The sequence below is a fragment of the Zingiber officinale genome, chromosome 2A (assembly GCF_018446385.1).
Source record: "Zingiber officinale cultivar Zhangliang chromosome 2A, Zo_v1.1, whole genome shotgun sequence".
NCBI lineage: Eukaryota > Viridiplantae > Streptophyta > Magnoliopsida > Zingiberales > Zingiberaceae > Zingiber > Zingiber officinale.
In genome coordinates, this window is record NC_055988.1 from 150,840,254 (window position 1) to 150,862,195 (window position 21,942).

Genomic DNA, 21,942 nt, shown 5'->3' on the forward strand with positions numbered 1-21,942 from the left:
ATAATTCCACCTACTTATTATTATTATTATTATTATTATTATTATTATTATTATTATTATTATTGAACTAAATTTCCACTGTTTGACTTATAATTAATATGTCCTTAAAAATTTAAAAGTCAAGGAATATTAGGTCTTTAATTAGGTGGGGGTTTGAAATACTTATCCTTCTTTTAAATTTATTTTTAAGGAATATTAATTTAGGAAAACCTTTTTTAATGTTTAAAAAATGTGGGTTTTCTTTTAAATATCTAAATATTTAAACGAAAACAAAATGTGTTCTCTTTAAGTTAGTTTTTATTAGGTTTTTTCTCTACTCCAAATGCCATTTTAAAATCTATAAATATCATTTCAAAATATTAAATAATATTTACATAAAATTCATAAATTTAGCAATCAATAATTGTTGTATTCATATTTTTTTTTTTAATAATTGCGTCCATTTAAGATTTTATATTTTATAATTATCAAATTTACTCCTCTAGTAAATTTTCTACTCATTTTAAATAACTATATGTTTTTTTTATAATTCAGATATATAATCTTTTTGAATCAATAATTAATTTAGTTTACAAAAATTTTTCACTTATCATCAAAATAAATTCAAAAAACACACATGAATTCTGGCTGAATCGATCAAACCGGTTCAATCGGATAAAATTATGGACCGGAACTGTGACCTGGTCAACTAGGTCAGATTTGGATGGCATTGATTGGACTTGAGCACCGTCATCACTCACCTTCTCCCTCATTTATTTTGAGCCCGTTGCCATCACGTTTTGACCTGCTTTTTCCACTCTGTAACGAGAAGAGAAGTTAAACTCAAAGTTCCAATTTTTAAATTGCTACAGCCAAATCGCATTCATTCACCAATTTAATCTCTGTCATCTCATCCTCTCTCTCTCTCTCTCTGTTTCTATTCTTGTTCCTGGCATTCATTGGGTGTTGGCTTTTGAGAAGAGATCCATAAGACGCAACAAGGTTCAATCTTGCTGATAATGGCAGTGCTGGTTTAGTAGAACTGTAGAAGAGGGAGCAGTACAGTAGCTATCTTCTTTTCTCCACTTTTGTCCATTCCAAGCCATCTTCTTCGTCGTTGAACCCTTCCCTTAAAGCAAAATCCAATTTTTACCAGCAGAGAGACACGTCGCCGACACTGCTGCTGTGTCGGATGCAAGTATATTAGTCCCCTCGGCTTTCAACGAAGAGGAAGAGCTCGGAGGAGGAGATGGCAAGAGGCGATCGTCTCCCGGCGGCTCTTGTTCCTTTTCTGCTCCTCTTCGCGGCGGCGGTGGAATCCGCCACCGATTCGTCTGACGGTACGTCGTGAAGGAAATTGATTCGCAATGTAGGGGTTTAGAGGACTTCTCTGTGGGGAAAGGGAAGGGGTTTTCTTTTGTTGCATTTGATTCAAAGAGTTTAATTTGCAGTTCAAGCTCTTGGTGTGTTGTATACTTCTTTGAATAGCCCTCGGAAGCTCTCCGGATGGACTGAGAGCGGCGGCGACCCTTGCGGCGGCTCGTGGAAGGGGGTTTCTTGCTCCGGTTCAGCTGTTACTGCCATGTAGGCATTCCGGGTGAATCTCCATCTATTTTGTTCTTCTTGCTTCGTAATTATGCTGTCTCTCTTGCTGCAACAGAAAGTTATCAGGATTAGGGCTTAACGGTTCCCTGGGCTACCTCCTTTCAGATCTCTTGTCTTTGAAAACACTGTGAGCAATCCTATAGCTTTTGAAATCTCATCTTTTGTTCCATAAATGTGGATTATTTCTATGCAACGATTCATCAGGCTCTTCCATTTTACCTTATTTGCAGAGACTTGAGTGACAACAACATACAAAAAACCATTCCATATCAACTACCACCCAACTTAACTTATCTGTAATGATTTTGACGCATTGGAGGTTCAATTTTCCTTTCTTAAAGTCATTGTCATGACTGACTAATTTGTATCATTTGCTTTGTTGGTTGATGCAGGAATCTCGCTGGCAATGATCTTCATGGGAATCTTCCATATTCTATCTCTAGCATGATCTCTCTCAACTACCTGTAAGTTGTTTGTTGGGGTTCCTTGTGCTTCTTGACGGTGTAGATAATTTTATACTGAACAGTATTCATATTGTATCAATGAAGCAATCTCAGCCACAATGTTCTATCGGAGATTGGTGATCTATTCAGAGATCTTCAGAACCTCTCTGTGTTGTAAGATACTTGTCAATGATGTTCTTTTTGTTCCAGTACCTTCTTACGCTGTAATTAGAATTTCTACCTTACCATTTAAGTTCATAGAAGCAATTTATGATGGTTGAATGCTTATAATATGGAATATATTACGTCTTGTTTAAAATTACACCGATTCTTCAGGCATGTTGCTTAAGTAGTAAGGTATATTTTGTTTATGCTTACTAGGATGAATTGCAATTTGCAATGGCAATTGTCTCAGATGTTGTTGTTGATGTTGAATTGTCATCCTAAATTGCTTGTAATAATAAATTCTCCTGTCAATATACTTGGACATTGTACACATTCATCTTAAGCTTGTATATGATTCATCTCAGGGATTTGTCTTTCAACAACTTCTCCGGAGATGTACCTAACTCATTTGGTTTCATGTCCAATCTTTCCTGTCTGTAAGTACGCCAAAAAAGAGATTGTCCTATTTGTGTTCTTATGCCAGCCACATTCATGACATAAGATTCCTAAGCTTTATGTCTGTCGTTGCTTCTGCAGTTATTTACAAAATAATCGATTGACAGGATCAGTTAATATTCTTGCAAATCTAGACCTAACTACTCTGTAAGTTACCTTGAGCAAGGTGCTACCATCCCACTCTCTGCAACCAAAATCTAATGTTGTTTAATTTTTTTCAGTAATATTGCAAACAACCAATTTAATGGTTGGATACCACAGGGTTTCAATTCAATTCCAAACCTTGAGTGAGTTATAAAGTCTTTTTGCATGTACAAGTGTTTTCTTCTGCTTTTCCAGTCTCATTACTGTGATTTTCATACATAGGACTGGAGGAAATTCCTTCTCCAATAACCTGGCTCCTCCCCCACCACCATACATGCCACCTCCTCCAAGAAGACCACACCGGGTTTGTGATGACACTCAAGAACCTAGATATATGCCATCATCAAACTCTCCAGATCATGCGAGCAACAAACAGAGCTTGACTACAGGTCAAGTGATAGGGATTGCTATAAGTTCGACAGTTGGTGTGTTATGCATACTATTAGCTGGAACATTGTACCTTTTCAACATTTGGAAGAGTAAACATGATGGTATTATTAGTGGGAGTGATTCTGGAAGGTTAGCAGATGTCGGTACAAACAAAGGTACCCCATCAGTTCATAATTTTTGGTTTCTTTCCTTTTATTTCACGCCCTTAATTTTTCTTCTCTGATTTCGGGACACATAAATATCCTATATCTCTCAAGAAGGAGATAATTTCTGTGGATATTTCATTCCTAATATGTAACGACAATTACATCGAAAAACTGGTTTTACTTATATCTAGCAGCATCAGTTATGAAATTGTTCCCTGACTATCAAACTATCAGATTCATATGCTATGATGATTGTATTATAATTTTATGAAATTTTCCTTTTAACTTGAAGGAAACACAAGAATCACAAAAGCCTTCAAAATCTCCTCTCCATTCAACCACACACTCTCTTATCCTGTAAATAATATATTCATCAATATCATTTGCTTGCTGACTAATAGATCCAAAATATCTGTAATAGCTACTTCTACGAATTTTATCTTCATCCATATTAATATTACTTTTCTTCTTATCTTACTATTAAGAATACATTTCATGCAATTTAATAATAGTTCTACTTAAATACCTCTAGTAGAATTGGATTTACAACACAAAAATTAACTTTTTATAGTCATGGAGTGTTAGTATTTATTTGTTGGCATACCTTTAAACAACTTTGTGATGTAATGAATTTCAAATTATTTATCATTCCTCTCATGGTAGATAACCTTGCATTAATTTCTTAAATTGACTTGAAAAGATTCACATTTGCACTATCAATGTTAACAAGTTTATAAACAACTCAAAGAAGCCCTCCCCACACTGCTACAGCTTTCCGATTTATCTCCTCACAGATAGTCATGGGGCCGATCGTGTGGGGCCGTTGGGGTGGCGGATTCCACCTTTTGCTACCATGTTTATAAACAACTCAAAGCTATGTAATTAGTTTCAAATTATTTATCATTTATAAGATTGTTTACCCAAATTTCTATCAATTACATGAAAAATGATCTGCTTAATTTTGAGTATTATGTATTGGGAGATGTATAATTTTTAACATTAGATAAGTGTATACTTGTGTTGATTCATTAAGGTAAGTAGACAAATCTTTTTTCCTGGGATTATTTGATTGTTTATGTACAGTTTTTGATACAGTCTCATATATTTTCTAGTCTTTATTAACAGTCTCATATATTTTCTAGTCTTTATTAACATACAAGTGAATCAATTTCCCTCTTGTGCATGACTTAACAAGTCACTGAGAAAGAGATGCAAGAGCAGATGCTGAAAAGTCCTTCCACAGCAAGTCTGAATTTTCCTGATAAAATCATAATTCACAAGTTGGATGAGAAGAGTGGAACTGCAAACCGAACAAAAGTGTCTACAGCTGCAACATCATATTCTGTTGCTTCACTTCAGGTTGCCACGAACAGCTTCAACCAGGATTGTCTTGTGGGTGAAGGTTCCCTTGGTCGGGTATATAGAGCAGAATTCCCTAATGGAAAGGTGATCTTTGGTGAACTACACCATGTAATGAAAAAGTTTTCATTCATTTTTAAAACCAAAATGTGCATAACAGAGAAGATTAAGAGCTCAATTGTTGTTATCTAACTGACAAAAACATAAGATATATCAATCTGCACCCTGATATATAGCTTGACTGGAAAATAAAATAACTCATTTCGTTTACTTGTGTTGAGTCTTCTGTTATATCTCAAATCCTTGAAGACTGTCAGCTTACATTTTTCATTTCTACTCTTCGTAAAAGCCAATTTTGTTATGTGTACATTATTTGGGAAACTATGTTGCTATATTGATTCTTATTTCCTCTTTTTCTTGACCTTGTTAAATTAATAGTATTCTTGTTAAATTAGGTTAGTGTAATGATCACATTTCCATTTTGGCGAAGCGTCAATGATTACACTTTAGTTGTTCTGCTAATTTGAGCACGACATACCAATCAATTCCTTGCCTCTCCCAGGTTTTGGCAATTAAAAAGATCGACAGTGCAGCATTATCCATACAAGAGGAGGATAACTTTCTCGAGGCTGTTTCAAATATATCGAGATTAAGGCATCCAAACATCGTTGCATTTTCAGGATATTGTGCAGAATATGGGCAAAGGCTTTTGGTTTATGAATATATTGGAAATGGAACTCTGCATGATGTGGTGCACTTTGTTGATGATTGTAGCAGGAAGCTATCTTGGAATGCGCGTATGAAGGTATCTCTCGGTACTGCTAGGGCACTGGAGTAAGTACTGTTTGAGACTGTAAAATTGGTTTGTACTTTTTGAACATGTATCGCTTTCAGTGAATTGGACTCACCTTTCTTTGTACTCAGATACCTGCATGAAGTATGTTTGCCCTCTGTAGTACACAGAAATCTCAAGTCTGCGAACGTCTTACTCGATGAAGAGTTTAACCCTTACTTGTCGGACTGTGGACTAGCTGCCTTAACACGGAAAACCGAGAGACAGGCAAGTAAAACAGTTACTGACAATGTTAGCCTTGTAATCAGACTTCATAAATCATTAACTCAACAGGTTTCGACCGAGGTAGTTGGCTCATTCGGTTATAGTGCTCCAGAATTTGCAATGACCGGAATGTATACTGTGAAGAGCGACGTGTATAGCTTTGGAGTAGTGATGTTGGAGCTCCTCACTGGTCGGAAACCACTTGATAGGTCCGCTTTCATAAACTGTTTGCTTGACTAAATGTTTTCAGATTCCAACAGCTGATTTCTATATGCTGGTCTATTTCAGTTCTAGAGTGCGCTCGGAACAATCCCTTGTCAGGTGGGCTATTCCTCAACTCCACGACATAGACGCGTTATCTAGGATGGTTGATCCAGCATTGAATGGAATATATCCTGCCAAATCTCTTTCGCGTTTTGCTGACATAATTGCGCTATGTGTTCAGGTACTTCAAACCAATTCAATAGCATGTTATTTTTCCAGTCTTTCATCAAAACATGAAAATTCTTATTGTTTTCCTGCTGACAGACGGAGCCAGAGTTCCGACCGCCGATGTCAGAAGTCGTCCAACAACTAGTTCAGCTGGTGCAGAGAGCAAGCCCGCTCAGAAGGCGATCGGGCGAGGAATTTGGATTCTCGTACAGGGCATTGGAGCAGGAAACCAGAATGGCAGAGAACACACCATTTTAATTTTTTTGATTTTTTTCCCCCTCTTTTCATTATCAATATTCAGTTCCTTCTAAACATATTGTTTAGTACATTTCTGTTCTCGGAGTTTATTAAAACTTATAGTAAATCAAAGAAATAACAAAGTTAATGATAAATTGGAGATGCTTCTCTAATTGTAATTGTACTTGTGTTTATTCTGAGTTTCACCAGATGCTCCAAAAACTTCTGTTAATTCATCAATTGGACGACAGAGCATGGATTCTGTCATTTTATTGCTCTAGATATCTCAAACTGAGGTTGTAGAACTTTCAGTGGTTAATTTAGGAGAACAGATGTAGCAATCTTCACCTGGAATCGATGATATGACGATCAGCAAAACAACTTGCTCTAAACTCCACCAACAATCTCTATGAACTAATATAGTTTTGAATAGTTTTTCAATTTATTTTAATGGTTGATAATTTTTTTTTAAAATTGGACCGGTCATTCAGGTTCGGTGTTAGCTGATTCAATATTTTTTTTTAATATAATTTTGGTTTTTTTTTTTTGTTTTCAAGTGTTGCAGGATGCTTCATCAAATTTAAATTAGTACTTTAGTAGGGACTAAAATACAAACTAAAGTTGGGAGGGTTCTCATTGAAAGTTAGTCGCGTCATTAAGGCACGAAAATCAGGAGACAAGTATGACTAAGCACGCAATTAACTGCGACTAATGGGAGCAATTAATGGAAAAGCGAAAGAATCGGAGAGATAAAGATTGAGGGAGTGGAAATCTGCGATTCGATTCGATCAATCCATTGGAGATTTAAATCCTTGGCGAAAGCTACTGCTGTCGCCTTCTTTTTTTTGCTCAAGATTCTGCGCTTTTGGGGCGGCACTGTTCATTCTTTCGAGTGGCGGAGGCAGCTCGATCGAGCTCGGATTCCAAGTCGTAAAATTTGCAGTTTTCCCCTGTTTTTAAAGGGTTTGGTTGATTGATTCTGCGATAGGGTAGGAGAAAGCTCCGATGCCCTACTCCAGGCACAATGCTGTTTCCGATTTTTCTTGTGACGCCTCACCGGATAGCCTTGAAGGTGTTTTACCTGTTTATGGTTTGATTGTTTTGTAAGAACTGGAAAAGTTTTCGCTTTTCGTATAATGGCACATGACAAATGATCTGTGGTTAGTGATGGCAGAGCCTTTGAGGCATTTAAAGACTGGGAATGAGAAGGATAGCCAAGAAGACGCAAAAGGTAGTATGAATTTGTACCCTGAGCGCCCTGGAGAGCCAGATTGCAGCTTCTACACGAGGACTGGGTTATGCAATTATGGGAATAAGTGCAAGTATAATCATCCTCCTGTAACCATGCAAGAAGTACCGCTAATAGAGGTGATGTTATTCATGTTACTTAAGTTGCTAGTGGAAACCAACCATGCTTTTTTAGTTAGAACTCATCCATGGAGGAATTTCATATGGATCATGCTGTTAAAACCAGAAGTAATTGTTTCTTGCAGGGAACTCATCACAAAGATGAACTTCCACAAAGAGATGGTCAACCTGATTGCCAGGTACAGTATATTAGAGAACCACGGCCATTTTTCTGTTTTCTCTTTTCTGCATCATGGATATGTCTAACGGCCCAAATCTAGGAGGCTTCAACTGAGATTTCATTTACCTGGCTATTGTGCCACCCCCTTTTCACCTTTTGGAAAGTCTACAAAATTTCGGGTGTAAATCTTCTCAAATAACTGCATCTTTTGTTCCTTAAATACAAACCATTGGGCTACACCAACCGGTGAGATAGTATGAGCAAACCATACCTACAACGTGCAATAGATCTTGTTCCTATGCAACAATAAGAGCGTAACCAATTGACTTAGCATCAAATTTTTAGGAAAACATAGATGATCCACAAACATCCAAATGAATATGATCTAGATTATCCTTTAATTGACATACTGTTGCGCCGAAACTGACCTTGTGCTTCACAAAGCACTCTACTTGTATAGACTACAAGTGGTTATATACTGCCCAAAACTCCAACCTATTTTACCCAGTTACCCAATCCTCACAGTAAGAGAAGATCTGTTTCTGAGGTTATACTTTCAATTCTTGAATTAAGAAGGAAAAAAACTCTACTTGAAAGGGCCTTCTTCTGGAAGGGCCAATTTCCTTCTGAAAATTATTGTAGCTTATCTTAATTAGAAGCTTGATTTCATTTCTCAATAAGTTACTGCTAATCTGTTGCTGATATGACTATAAGTTGCATTTATTTCTTTTTTCCTACATGAATGCATTAAATATCAGACCATAGGATGATTGTGGGATTCTACTTACATTTTCTTTATTTCAATTGGTCTGCAGTTTTTTCTCAAAACAGGAACTTGCAAGTTTGGAAAAAACTGCAAGTATCATCATGCACGAGATAAGCACGATGGCCAACTACTTCAGTTCAATATTTTGGGTCTACCGATGAGGATGGTGTTTAACATTTCCATTTTCTTAAGCTTCAAACATTTAGTTGATGGACTTTCTGTGAGTATAATTTTGCTCTGGGTCCACAGGATGAAAAATCTTGTCCCTACTACATGCGAACAAGATCTTGCAAATTTGGAGTTACCTGCAAATTCAATCATCCACAGCCTGACAATACCACAGCTTATTCTGGATTTTCTGCACCTACCCCAGTGCCATATTCAGTTGGACTACCATTGTGTTTTTCTAGGCCCCCTTTCATGTTGAATCCCGGACTGGATCGTCTTCAATATTACATGCCTGTTATTCTTCCACCAACACAATTGACCATGCCGATGCAACAGGGTTGGAGCACATATTTGGTGAGCCACTCAAATCCACTAGAGTATCTATGCATTATGCTTATTGTTTAATGGATAGATATGTTTGATTATATGTTACAGGAATTACAAGATTTAGCATAATTGCACATTTGTTTCTTAGTGAAATGTGTTTGTCATATTAACAATCGGAATATGCAGTATGTTTTTTAGTTCTAGCTCATCTTCTTGTGTGTTATTTTTTTAATTTATTAATTACATTTGTTACCATGATAGTATTATAAGCTTTTGACTACAGGATATAGATTATTACAGTTAATGCGTTACATGTGTCTCCCATATTTTTTTTGCTGAAGAATACGTATTTTTGGCATTTAAGTTGTGTCTATAGTTGAGAATTATGACTAGCTCTTGTCTAAGATAGGCTTAAAATTCGAATGCTCTCTATTCGAATGTCAACCTAAGTATTATCTCAAACGACATTATTATTAGTCCTAACCACGTACCGAACATGTACAGTCAGGTCCAAGTGTGTCGGTGGATTTCCCCGAGAGGCCTGATCAACCAAAATGCCAATTTTATATGAAAACAGGGAGCTGCAAATTTGGTAGTTCATGCAAATATCATCACCCTAAGGAGATGAATCAAGTATCTCCATGCTTCATGGGACCGGTAAATTTCTTCACTTGCTCTTAGTTCAAAGAGAGAGTGTTTCTTTTTTCTTCTGTCTGATTGTGGTCCTTGTTCTAAAACTTCCAACACAAATCCTTCTGACTCGATGGCAAAGGATGCTCCTGCGTGCACATCCTATTCCACATACGGAATCTGCAAGTACGGTGAAGCTTGCAAATTCGATCATCCTTTTGTGGCTGTGCTACCTCTTCAAGAACCAGCATCGATCTCTGCCTACCACAGGAGGACCAAATTTACGTGGATGGCGACCGATGATTTATGCCATGGGGTCCCAAAATCACCAAATGAGTTCAAGAAATCTGTGAGCATTACTGAAATCGAAGATGGCTCCTCAAGAGAGACTTCTCCATCACACACTGCTGCACCTCAATCAGATTAGTGCTAATCTCCATCGTCTCTTAATATGGTTACAGAAATGAGATTTCAGATCATCGCCGTCTCAGTCACCTTTTTTTGCTTATGACTGCCCTGAGAACTAGGGAAGCTTGCAGATACATAAGATGAACTGTGATAGCTGTGTTGCTGTAAGAAAAATCAATGGAGTCACATGTAAAGATGCTAGAATTTCACTGTGTTAAACTTGTAATGGATCTCAACTTTTGGAACATATCTCGTTTATTGTTGTATGAATTCAGTTTTGTAGGTTCAATTATTGTGGGTAGATCCAAATTCAACCAAAAGTCGGTCGACCGGATTAGATTCGACTCGGAAGGTAACACACCCTTGACTAGCATGAAGATCTTGGCAGTAGAAATCAAGGGTGAAAGAGATGGTCAACAAACAAATGTCAACCCTTTTATTTTTCATCAAGTTTACATCAAAGGCCAAGTCGAGAAACTCACAAACTTTCACCCCCAAAGTTTGGGGCATTAAATCATGCAATGGTCACAACAATAGTCAAAATTCTCCAAAAAAAAATTATTTCTTGACCAAGTAAACTTTCAGAAATAAGACTCATTCAGTAGTCTCCATAGTCGACTTGGTAATCAGCCAGTCAGAGTTCATCTTCTTATGTCACAGTTTATCTTAATTTTTTGAAAAAAAAAAGAGAGAAAAGAAATGATTTTATTGTCCTGTCCAATTATTTATGTATCCAATGGGATTGCTTCCTTTCATTAATGGCGTCTCCTCTGCAAGAGCAACACGAAGAGTTAAGAGTCGCTGTTCCTAACTACTGATCCTTCTCCTTCTACAGTTCTACTTCTTCTTCGTCGCCGACCTTTGGTCCAAAGTTGCCATTTTTAGCGTTCCTGTTCCTTCAAAATCCCATCTTGACGATGAAGAAGCTCGGCAAGGGCCAGGCACGGCGGGTCCACCCGGCCCCGTTGCCCAACCATCTGGCTGCGCTCCCCGCGGCGGTGATGGCGCTGGCGGCGGTTCTGGCGCCCGAGGAGCAGGAGGTACTGGCCTACTTGCTCTCCAGCAACGGCGGCGCCGGAGGAGGCGGAGGGGAGAGGCGGAGGGAGTGGTCGCCGCAGCGGCCGACGCACCTTCCGGAGCTGGGCTGCGGGTGCTTCGGGTGTTACACGAGCTTCTGGGCGCGGTGGGACGCGTCGCCCAACCGCCAGGTCATCCACCGCATCATCGACGCGGTGGAGGAAGGACTGGCCTCCAAGGAGCGGGAGCGCGGCCGCCGCCGGCGGCGCAGCGGCCGCGGCGGACGGAAAGGTGCTGCCTTTAAGGCCGCGGCGGCGCCGGAGGAAGGCAAAGTAGCTCGGCCTCAGCTTTTTCCATCGTCCGATGACGACGGCCGTGAATACGACGATACGACCAGCAGCGTCGACGGAGCGGATGAGGAGGCGCCGCCGGTAGCGGCGGCAGAGGAGAAGGTGGAGGACGGAACGAGTGATGGCGACAACTCTGCCATTAATGCGATCGACAAGAGCTCTGTGAGGAGATTTATGACCTTCATCGGTGAAAGAGTTTGGGGCGTCTGGAACTGAATCCACAAGAAAAGGAAGGTTTTTTGTTACTAAAATGGGTTAGAATTCGATCTCCCCTTTCCTGTTCCTGATCGAGGTAGTCGTCTTCTTCCTTCCTCCTGTAAATTTTCTGCTTTGTTGGAACTCAAAACAGAGTTCTTTTGCTTCATGTAAAAAATCGCTCCTTTTAAGAACCAAACTGTTCTATCATTAAGAAATTTCATCCTAACTTTCATTTGCTATGAACAAATCTATTTGATGGAGTGAAAGTGAAACAAAAAAAAAACATAAAATTTACTCCTTTTTGCGATTCTCTTTTTAAAGTTTAATGTATTATTATCAAATTCGATAAGAACTTTGAAAAAGAAAGACGAAATAAAAACAAATTGGTTTACAATTTATTATTAGGATTTGGAAATCTATGAGAAGATTTTGACGGAAAATATAAAAAAGATTTTGTTGGCATTTGTAGAGACAAAAGAGAGTGGGTGATGTTAAGCCCAAGGACGGAACAGTAGCAGCATCTTCATGCTTTGGAATTCCCACAGCAACAGCAGACAAATAAAAGGGTTTAGTTAACTTTTCCATGTTTCGAGGATGTTGTCGATACCTACGAAGCTCACACAATTTCAATTTTTCAAAATTAAAATTAAAGGGCAAAAATTAGAATTACGCCCCAAGTTAACAAAAATATAATGTTAGCATTTTTTCTCCTTCTAAAAACAGTCGTCCCTCTCGTAATTTTATCGGTTTTTACTTAATCGCTTCTGACAGATACACACTTTTGACACACATCTCTTCGAAAAATTTACAGTGCCCTCACCTATCAATAAATTAAATGATATTTATTTTATCTAAAATTCTAATTATAATTTCATAATTACTATAATTTAAATATTAAATTTTAAATTTTAAATAGTCATATAATTTTTAACTCGGATTAAATTAAAATAATTTATTAAATTAGAATTTGTTTAAAAATCTAATAACTAATTATGGGATGAAATTTGTTTCAGATTTAAAAAATATTATTTAATTTTTTTTCAAAGACTCTGGATGATTTTAATCTTAACTCAAAATTATATTTTACTAAAGATTAATTAGGTAATTATACATGGATGAAATGACTTTATGATAAAAAAAAACTAAAATATAAGTGAGGTGTCATCTGGACGATTCTGAAAATAAAGGTGTTATTTTGACTTTTTTTACTAAATTATTTATAATTTTTTTAAGTTCATTCATAGATTTGGTAAAAAGAGTTAAACAAGGTCAAGCTCAATTTGGGCTCAATCGACCCATTTAGATGGTGTACCATAATTTTCTTTTATTTAATTAGTGAAGAAGATTAGAACCAATTTCATAAAAAATTAGAAAATAGAAATTTTGAATAAAAAAAATGCCGACAACAATAATCAGAATTATATCAATTTTCTTTAATAATAATAATAATAATAATAATAATAATAATAATAATAATAATATAAGTCAAGGGTAAACATTTGACCATTAAAGATTCATTTTTTATATCCTAATCTTCCACATGGAATCTTAATTAGATTGTGACAGAACAATTACTTAGATTCGTGTTTCAATCTTTAATTTTTAATCTTTCTGTAAAATTAGGGGTTTTAATTTAAAAAAAAACTATTTTAAATAAAAAAGTCATGTAATCTAAAATGATATTTTTATTTTAACAATTAAATAAGTCATAGGCCAATATGTCAATTCATTTTTAAAAATTATAAATATATTATACTATGAGTTGAAATTCTCTTAGATTTTTAAAAACTAAACTAATCTAGAATTTATCTCTTAACATTTCGAATATTATGTTTGCTAATTATTTATGAATAATTAGCATAGAGAACAAATTTAGAGCTTACTAATTAATTCACTAATCATTTCCTCAATATTAATTTGCACACTAACTCGGTGCCTAAAAAGATGTCATTAAGACTAATCTCTCAAAACGAATTAAACTAATTAACACCATTAATGGAATTACTGTGGAAGAACAAAACAATATATGATGCATGAAATTAATAAGAACTGATTAATATATAATCAGACTGATATTACATATAAATACTGATTAGCACTGCACTAACTAATGGCCTGGGCCTTTGCTGCTGGGTCCAGAATCGGCCAATTTTGCTAGCACCACACCTCCATTGATGGACCTTGATCCTTCCACCACATTCATGGACATGAACAGCAACGTCACTGCAACAACAAGCATCATCATCATCACTGCCATGGAGCTTGAATTCATCATCTTCTATTGAATGGAAGAGATAGATAGCTCGTTTGGCTCTATATATAGAAAGAGAGGGTTAGGGTTAGGTTCAGAAGTTAGGGTTTTGGTCAAAAGATCTGCAAGCGAGGGTTTGAAAAACCATGAAAAATGCCATGTTGTTTGCGTGTGTGGAATTTATGTGGGTTGACAAAATGGGAGGGTTTTGATACACGAGTTGTGGGGGTCACACAGATTTGTTCCTCCCTTCATTAATTTTGAAGCTAGTAGTGTTTAGTAAACTTTTGATTGAGATCTCTCTTCGAATATAATGGCTACCTGTCGGTGTTCCTTAGATTTAGGTGTTCATTGGACAGATGATTAGTGAGTGATTACGGTTGTTTTCGGTGGGTATTAGTTGGAAGAGAAGGATTAGTGATCTTTTATAGCTGGAACTGAGTTTGGAATTTTGTATGCCGACAACTTCTTGTTGAGTTGTGTGTGCACACTGGGAGACGGCAAGAGAGCAAACTTAAGCTTGTTGTTGTCAATATTTAGATTTGTTAGTCTTTTTAATTGTTTGTTTGTTTTCTTTCCTTTTTCAGAGTTGCTCAAGGTGTTTGTTTGTCAACCAGTGGGGACCTACGAAATTTCGGTGTGTTCAAAGTTTTTGACTTGAAAATGCTCAATCTTTGAGGCTTTGATTGAACGGAAGAGCGAAGAGTAGCTTTGAGATGTCGAACACGAATTGGTTAAACCCAACACTATAACAACAACAACAACAACAACAACAACAATAACAACAACAATAAAATCCCTCGTTGGCAATAACTTGCGACAAAATTTTTACAAAAAATCATTACAAAAAAACTTTGTGACGACTTTTGTAACAAAATTTTTTTCGTCGCAAATTTGCCATTACAAAATTTTATGATGAAAAAAAATTCGTCACAAAATTTACAACAAATAATATTTATCACAAAATTTATTACAAAATTAGCCACTAATTTTGAATTTGCAACCAAAATAATTTTGAACAAAATTTCATGGCGAGAGACACTTTTTCGTTGCAAATTTTACCAAAAAAAAATAATCCATAGCAAAATTTGCCACCAAAATGTCATCTTGTTTTCTGTTCAAATACTGAAACAAAACAGTTAGATGAATTGACCTAATTTATTACCAACAAATAGATGAGCTTTCATCGGAAAATAATTTAGATTAGTACACTTGATGAAATAATCTGTAACAACTCCATATATATTTTTAGCTGCACCCGAATGCAACCAGAAAAGCTAAAGCAAAGATTCTATTGATCAAAGCCAGTAACATAATTGATTATGTCTGAAATCAATAGAGATGACGTGTTGGGTAGATGATTTTATTGTTGACTGAATGAAAACTCTGGGATGGAAAATAGATGACACCTGATACTCCTTTCTGCGCACATCGCAAAAAGAGCAAAGGGGAGCGTTAGAGCAAGAACTAGGGATAGGATCTCTAGTACAGACACTCCGATGCTCCCTAGTATACATTCACTTATTCTGACTTTGACAACTGTGACCTGGAGACGATTCACCTAATCTTAGAAATCCCTAAGAGTTTTTTCATTCGTATCCCAACTCCTCAAGATCGTCCTCATTGTCCTCCACTTGGCTATGTCACCTTTTTCAAAGATCAGCTTCTCGGGGGGTCTTCTTTTTCCAATCCCCCATTTTCTATTTGAAATAGGTTGCTACTTTAATCTTCTCTCTAATAACTAGCATCCAATGTCTTCTGCTCTATGTGTGGAATGATTATTCTGTTCCTCCTGTATGACATCCCACTGACCCCGAGGAACTTTCATTGTTTCTCTTATCCTAAGAAGTCCAAACCCAGGGTCTTCTTGTTCCAATCTCGCCCTAAAGTAATTTTCTTGAAGAACTTGCTTTCCTCTAATAAGGAATAAAAATCTCATTTCTTCTTCATTCTGTTGGTACAATTTGAACTAATGGCTTAACTCAGATTTTGATGAATGACAAGTGAGTTAAGTTAGGCGTTTTTGTGATCTAATGCATTTACCTGTTGGTTGGTCCTAGGAATATCGTACCGGTTCCCCTGTACAAAAATTTTGTACAAGTCCTGAACTTTTCCTAACAACCTATTGTGTTCTTCAAAAATTAAATTCGGAATCGCAAACGGAACTTAACATTATTGATTACAAATTTAATTTATCTGTTTTTAGAGGTTTAGACTTAAATCGCAAATGATACTTAATATTATAGATCTAAATCCACCTATGTTACAAATTCAATTAAATATTTATTTCGGAAATCGACTCCTAGGTCAAACATGGCGAGGCACTTGGCCTTCTTGGGTATGGGAACATCCACCATTGCCTCGACAAAACCTCTTAACGAAATTCAATATTTAATTTCCTTATATAACTCTAGGTTTAACCAAAAAGAACAATCGAATCACAAGATCAAAAAATAAAAGAAACACAACTTCGAAACAAATCCAAATATCTAGAATCTCTAGCCTCTTGTGTTTGGTATTTCAAAACTATACAAAGAAAACTAGTATGATGCGGAATAAAATTACTAGTTATACTTTTCTTTGTAAGCAACAACCTTTTGATCTTCTATCGTATTTCTCTTCTTATCTCGGACGTTGTGTGGGCAATGATCTACCGAGATGAGAACCACCCAAGCCCTTCTTCTTCCTTCTTCCAAGTTTCGGCCAAGCAAGCTTCTTCAAGAAATTATAAGTCTCGGCTACCAACCAAGCTCTAAGGAAAACTAGGAAACAAAACCTCCTTTATCTTCTTCTTCTCCAAGCTAGATTCGGCCACCAAAACAAGCTCCTAGAGGTTGATGAGGTTCGGCCACCAAGGAGGAAGAAAAGGAGGAGATGGAGAGATCATATGACCGACCACTACCAAGGAAGAAAAAAGAGAGGAAAATAGAAGAGAGTTGTCTCTTATGAAGGCGCCCCTATCCTCTCTTTTATAATTCTTGGTCATGGCAAATAAGGAAATTTAATTATAATTAAAATTCCCTTTATTTTCCTTGCCATTGGTTAATAAGGAAAATTTAATAAAAAATTCCTTTTAACTTGGCCGACCACCTTAAGAGCTCCAATTTAGGCAAGTTTTAAACACAAAATTAAAACTTCCTTATTTGTTTCTAGAAATTTTTAAAATAAAAATTTCACTATAAATTTTCCCTTCATGGTTGGTTATAAAAGGAAATTTTATAAATTAAAATATCTCTATTAAAACATGTGGATGATTTCCAAAAAGGAAAGTTTTCTCTAAAATTAAAATCTTTCTTTCAATCTACAAATAAGGAAAGATATCAAATCTTTTCTTAATCTTTTGTAGAAACTTATAAAAGGAAATATTTAATTTTAAAACTCTCTTTTTAAATCATAAGGATGGTTTTATAAAAGGAAAGTTTTATCAAAAAATAAAAATCTTCCTTTTAACTACAAATAAGGAAAGATATAAAACCTTTCTCTTAATCTTTTTGTAGAAAGCTATAAAAGGAAAGATTTATAATTTTTAAAACTCTCTTTTAAAACCATGAAGATAGTTAAAAAAAGGAAAGTTTTATCAAAAATTAAAATCTTCCTTTTAACTACAAATAAGGAAAGATATCAAACCTTTCACTTAATCTCTTATAGAAAACTATAAAAGGAAAGATTTAATTTTAAACTCTCTTTTAAAACCATGGCTTCCACATATGAAAAATTTTTAAATAAAATCCCTTTTATTCTTTACATGACCGACCACACCAAGCTTCGACTCCAAGCTAGGGCCGACCACCTTGACTTGGCTCAACCTTTGGCTTGGCCGGCCCAAGCTTGGACTCCAAGCTTGCTTGGTCAGCCACCTAAGGTTGGGTAGGAAAGTGGGTATGCGGTGGGTATAATTCTCTATATACAAGAGGCTACGATAGGGACCGAGAGGAGGAATTGGTTTTGGTCTCCCGATGAAATTAAGCTTCCTGTGTTCGCCCCGAACACCCAACTTAATTTCATCAATAATCATTCATACCACTAAAGAATTATTATTGAACTACCGCACCAATCCCAAATTACATTTTAGGCTCCTTCTTATTATGAGTGTGTTAGTCTCCTTGTGTTTAAGATGTCGAATGCCCACTAATTAAATGAGTTACTGACAACTCTCTTTAATTAATATCTTAGTCCAAGAGTAGTACCACTCAACCTTATTGTCATGTCAGACTAAGTCCACCTGTAGGGTTTAACATGACAATCCTTATGAGCTCCTCTTGGGGACATTATCAACTTAGATTACTAGGACATAGTTTCCTTCTATAATCAACAACACACACTATAAGTAATATCATTTCCCAACTTATCGGGCCTATTGATTTATCGAGCTAAATCTCACCCTTTGATAAGTCAAAGAAATAAATACTAAATATATGTGCTTATTATTATATTAGGATTAAGAGCACACACACTTCCATAATAACTAAGGTCTTGTTCTTTTATTAAGTTAGTATAAAAAGAACTTACCTTAAATGGTCTTGCTCAATACACTCAGAGTGTACTAGTATAATTTATCAGTCAAGATAAACTAATACCTAATTATACTACGACTACTCCAATGGTTTGTTCTTTTCCATCTCAGTCGTGAGCTACTGTTTATAATTTATAAGGAATTGATAACATGATCTTCTGTGTGTGACACCACACACCATGTTATCTATAATATAAATTAATCGAACAACTACACTTAATTTATAAATGTAGATATTTGACCAATATGATTCTTATTTCTAGGTAAATGTTTATACAAAAAGCTAGGCTTTTAGTATACATTCCAACAATCACCCACTTATACTAAAAGACTATGCTGCCATATACCCTGCTATACATCTGATTCCCAACCCTTCAACATGCCCATCAAAAGCTTTTGCCTTAAGGGCCTTAGTGAAAGGATCTCCTAGGTTATCACCTGATGTAATTTAGGCGGCAACAACTTCTCCTCGTTATACGATGTCTCGTATTGGGTGGTACTTGCGTTCTATTGTGTTTACTTGCTTTATGGACTTATGATTTCTTCGAGTTTGCTACTGCACCACTATTATTACAATAAATTGTAATAATTTTTGGGTAAACCAGAAATCATGTCTAAGTCCATTATGAAGTTTCTGAGCCATATAACTTCTATGGTCGCCTCAAAGGCTGCCACATACTCAGCTTCTATGGTGGAGTCCGAAAAAAGTCCTATGCTTAATACTCCTCCATTGTTATGGCTTCACCTCCTAAAGTAAACACAAAACCCTGAGGTTGACTTACTATTGTCCCTATCTGATTGGAAGTCTGAATCCGTGTAACCTACAGGGAGCAAATCATCTGCCTTATAAACTAGCATATAATCTCTAGTCCCTCTAAGGTACTTTAATATATGCTTTACAGCAGTCCAGTGTCCCGGTCTTGGATTACTTTGATATCTGCTAACCATGTCCACGGCAAAACATATATCCTATCTCGTGCATAGTATATATTAGGCTTCCTACAGTAGAAGCATAAGGAACTATCGTCATGTCTTCTATCTCTTTTGATGTCTTCGAAGACATCTCTTTAGATAAAGATACTCCATACCAAAAAGGTAGAAAAACCTTTCTTGGAGTCTTGCATGCTAAAATGAGTTAAGATAGTATCGATATATGAAGCTCGGGATAAGCACAACATTCTTTTCTTGTGATCCCTGATTACTTTGATCCCAAGAATATGTGCGCATTCTCTTAAGTCCTTCATATCGAATTGCTTGGACAACCATACCCTTACTTCCGACAACACTTTGATATTGTTTCCAACTACCAAAAATGTCATCTACGTATAGTACAAGAAATACTACCACGTTTCCATCACACTTCTTGTATACACAAGACTCATCCGGATACTGAATAAATCCATAAGTATGGATTACTTCATTCATCCGGATGTTCCAATACCTTGAAGCTTTGTTCAGTCTATAAATAGACCGATTGAGCTTTTATACAAGATACTCTTTGCCCTTTTCAGTGAACCCCTTTGGTTGCTTTATATGGATGCTTTCTTCAAGACTTCCATTAAGGAAAGCTGTCTTGACATCCACTTGCCAAATCTCATAATCCATATGAGCAGCAATAGATAAAAGAATCCGGATAGACCTAAGCATGACTACCGGTAAAAGGTTTCCCTTTTTCAACAAGCCTTGCTTTGAAAGTTTCTACCTTTCTGTCTGTCTCTTTTTTTCTATTGTAGAATTATTTTCATCTAATGGCTTTTACACCATTTGGTGGTTCTATAAGCTCCCAGACTCTATTAGAATACATAGATTCTATTTCAGTATTCATTGCTCTTTACTAAGATACTGCATCTTTATCTTAGAGTGCTTCATTATATGTCCGAGGATCAAGTTCATGTTCACAAGGGCTATAGTCCAAAGACTCATGAATTTTTCATGTTGCCTTAATAACCCTCCCACTACGACCAGACACTTTTTGCAATAGTGTATCATTTATGATACGTGTTGCAGTTTCTTGTGATATTTTATCTTGTACAATTAGCACTAGATTAGACGTGTCCTTTATTATTTCCTTAAGAATAAATTTACTTATGGGCTTATAATTCATTACATAGTCCTCTTCTAAAAATTAGGTATTAGTGCTTACAATGACCTTCTGATTTTAGGACTATAAACCTCCTTTCATTTCTCTAGGATAACCCACAAACAAGTGAACTCCTGTCCAACTTATCAGTGTCTCCCTTCAGCACATGTGCTGGACTACCCCAAATCTGAATACGCTTCAGACTAGGCTTACGCCCATTCTATAATTCTATGGGAGTAGAGGGTTCTGACTTTAGAAGGTACTATGTTCACTTCTGTTTCCAGAGTATATCCTTAAAACGAATTTGGTAATTCTGAATAACCCATCATTGATCTAACTATTTCCATAAGAGTCCTATTCCTTCGTTCTACTACACCATTCTGTTGGGGTGTACCAGGTGCAGTCAGTTGGGATTGAATCCCAACTTCTGATAAGTAACTCCTAAACTCTCCTAAGAAGTACTCGCCACTACGATCTCACCGTAGTGTCTTGATACTTTTACCTTGACGTTTCTCTACATCAGCCTTGTACTCTTTGAACTCATTAAAGCACTTAGACTTGCGGCGCATCAAGTAAATATATCCGTATCTCGAATAGTCATCTATAAAAGAGACGAAATATTCGAAACCACCTCTTTCCTGGATAGTCATAGGTCCACACAAATCAGAATGAATCAATTCCAACACTTCTTTGGTTTTATACCCCTTAGACTTAAAAAGCCTCTTTGGTCATTTTTCCTTCCAAGTAAGACTTGCAGGTTGAAAAGTTTTTCACTACTAATGAACCCAAAAGTTCATTGACTATTATCCTTTAAATCCTACTCAAGTCAATATGACCTAACCTTAGATGCAAAAGATATGATTAGTTCATTTTCGAAGGTTGCTTTCTCTTATTAGAGTTAGAAGATGTGTTATTAATTTCCATTTGTTGCATCGTGGGAGTTATTGGATTATAAATTGTCAACCAACGTACCAGAACAGATAACTTCCCTATTATTCTTGATAACAACTTTGTTATAAAAAAACAGAATATCAAGTTCTTTGATAGTTTAGAAATCGAAATCAAGTTCTTTCTAAACTTGGTACGTAAAAACAATTTCTCAAAATCCATATTTTATTCCTATCAGAGGATAAACATCTCCCACTGCAACAACGACTACTTTTGCAGTAGTGCCCATGTAGACGGTGCTTTCCCTTTCATATAGTTGTCGGGTTTCCTAGAACTTTGCAATGAATTGTAGACATGATCAGTGGCTCATGTATCTACACACCAAGTACCGGTAGATATCACCAC

General features: G+C 36.3%; 3 protein-coding genes across 8 annotated transcripts; all 3 read left to right on the forward strand.

Annotated features, from left to right (window-relative positions):
* Window positions 1–790: 790 nt before the first annotated feature.
* LOC122042691 (protein STRUBBELIG-RECEPTOR FAMILY 8-like) lies at window positions 791–6,568 on the forward strand. 5 transcript variants are annotated; one of them, XM_042602945.1, is made up of 16 exons: window positions 791–1,043; window positions 1,136–1,319; window positions 1,431–1,563; window positions 1,640–1,711; window positions 1,815–1,880; window positions 1,977–2,048; window positions 2,133–2,201; window positions 2,558–2,629; window positions 2,730–2,795; window positions 2,870–2,935; window positions 3,015–3,337; window positions 4,524–4,774; window positions 5,250–5,521; window positions 5,612–5,953; window positions 6,033–6,189; window positions 6,273–6,568. In XM_042602945.1, the coding sequence occupies exons 2-16, from the start codon at window positions 1,229–1,231 to the stop codon at window positions 6,432–6,434; spliced, it is 2,214 nt and encodes a 737-aa protein (XP_042458879.1). In that variant the 5' UTR covers window positions 791–1,043; window positions 1,136–1,228; the 3' UTR covers window positions 6,435–6,568. The 5 variants fall into 5 exon arrangements, with proteins under 5 accessions (XP_042458879.1, XP_042458882.1, XP_042458880.1 ...); XM_042602948.1 differs by having other exon boundaries at window positions 1,139–1,319; XM_042602946.1 differs by having other exon boundaries at window positions 791–1,038.
* A 535-nt stretch (window positions 6,569–7,103) lies between these two features.
* Window positions 7,104–10,510, forward strand: LOC122042693 (zinc finger CCCH domain-containing protein ZFN-like). 2 transcript variants are annotated; one of them, XM_042602950.1, is made up of 7 exons: window positions 7,104–7,485; window positions 7,579–7,781; window positions 7,907–7,960; window positions 8,757–8,873; window positions 8,957–9,229; window positions 9,707–9,859; window positions 9,975–10,510. In XM_042602950.1, the coding sequence occupies exons 1-7, from the start codon at window positions 7,419–7,421 to the stop codon at window positions 10,257–10,259; spliced, it is 1,152 nt and encodes a 383-aa protein (XP_042458884.1). In that variant the 5' UTR covers window positions 7,104–7,418; the 3' UTR covers window positions 10,260–10,510. The 2 variants fall into 2 exon arrangements, with proteins under 2 accessions (XP_042458884.1, XP_042458885.1); XM_042602951.1 differs by having other exon boundaries at window positions 7,588–7,781.
* A 408-nt stretch (window positions 10,511–10,918) lies between these two features.
* Window positions 10,919–12,020, forward strand: LOC122040150. Its single transcript, XM_042599494.1, has one exon. The coding sequence runs from the start codon at window positions 11,158–11,160 to the stop codon at window positions 11,821–11,823; it is 666 nt and encodes a 221-aa protein (XP_042455428.1). The 5' UTR covers window positions 10,919–11,157; the 3' UTR covers window positions 11,824–12,020.
* The last annotated feature ends 9,922 nt before the right edge of the window (window positions 12,021–21,942 follow it).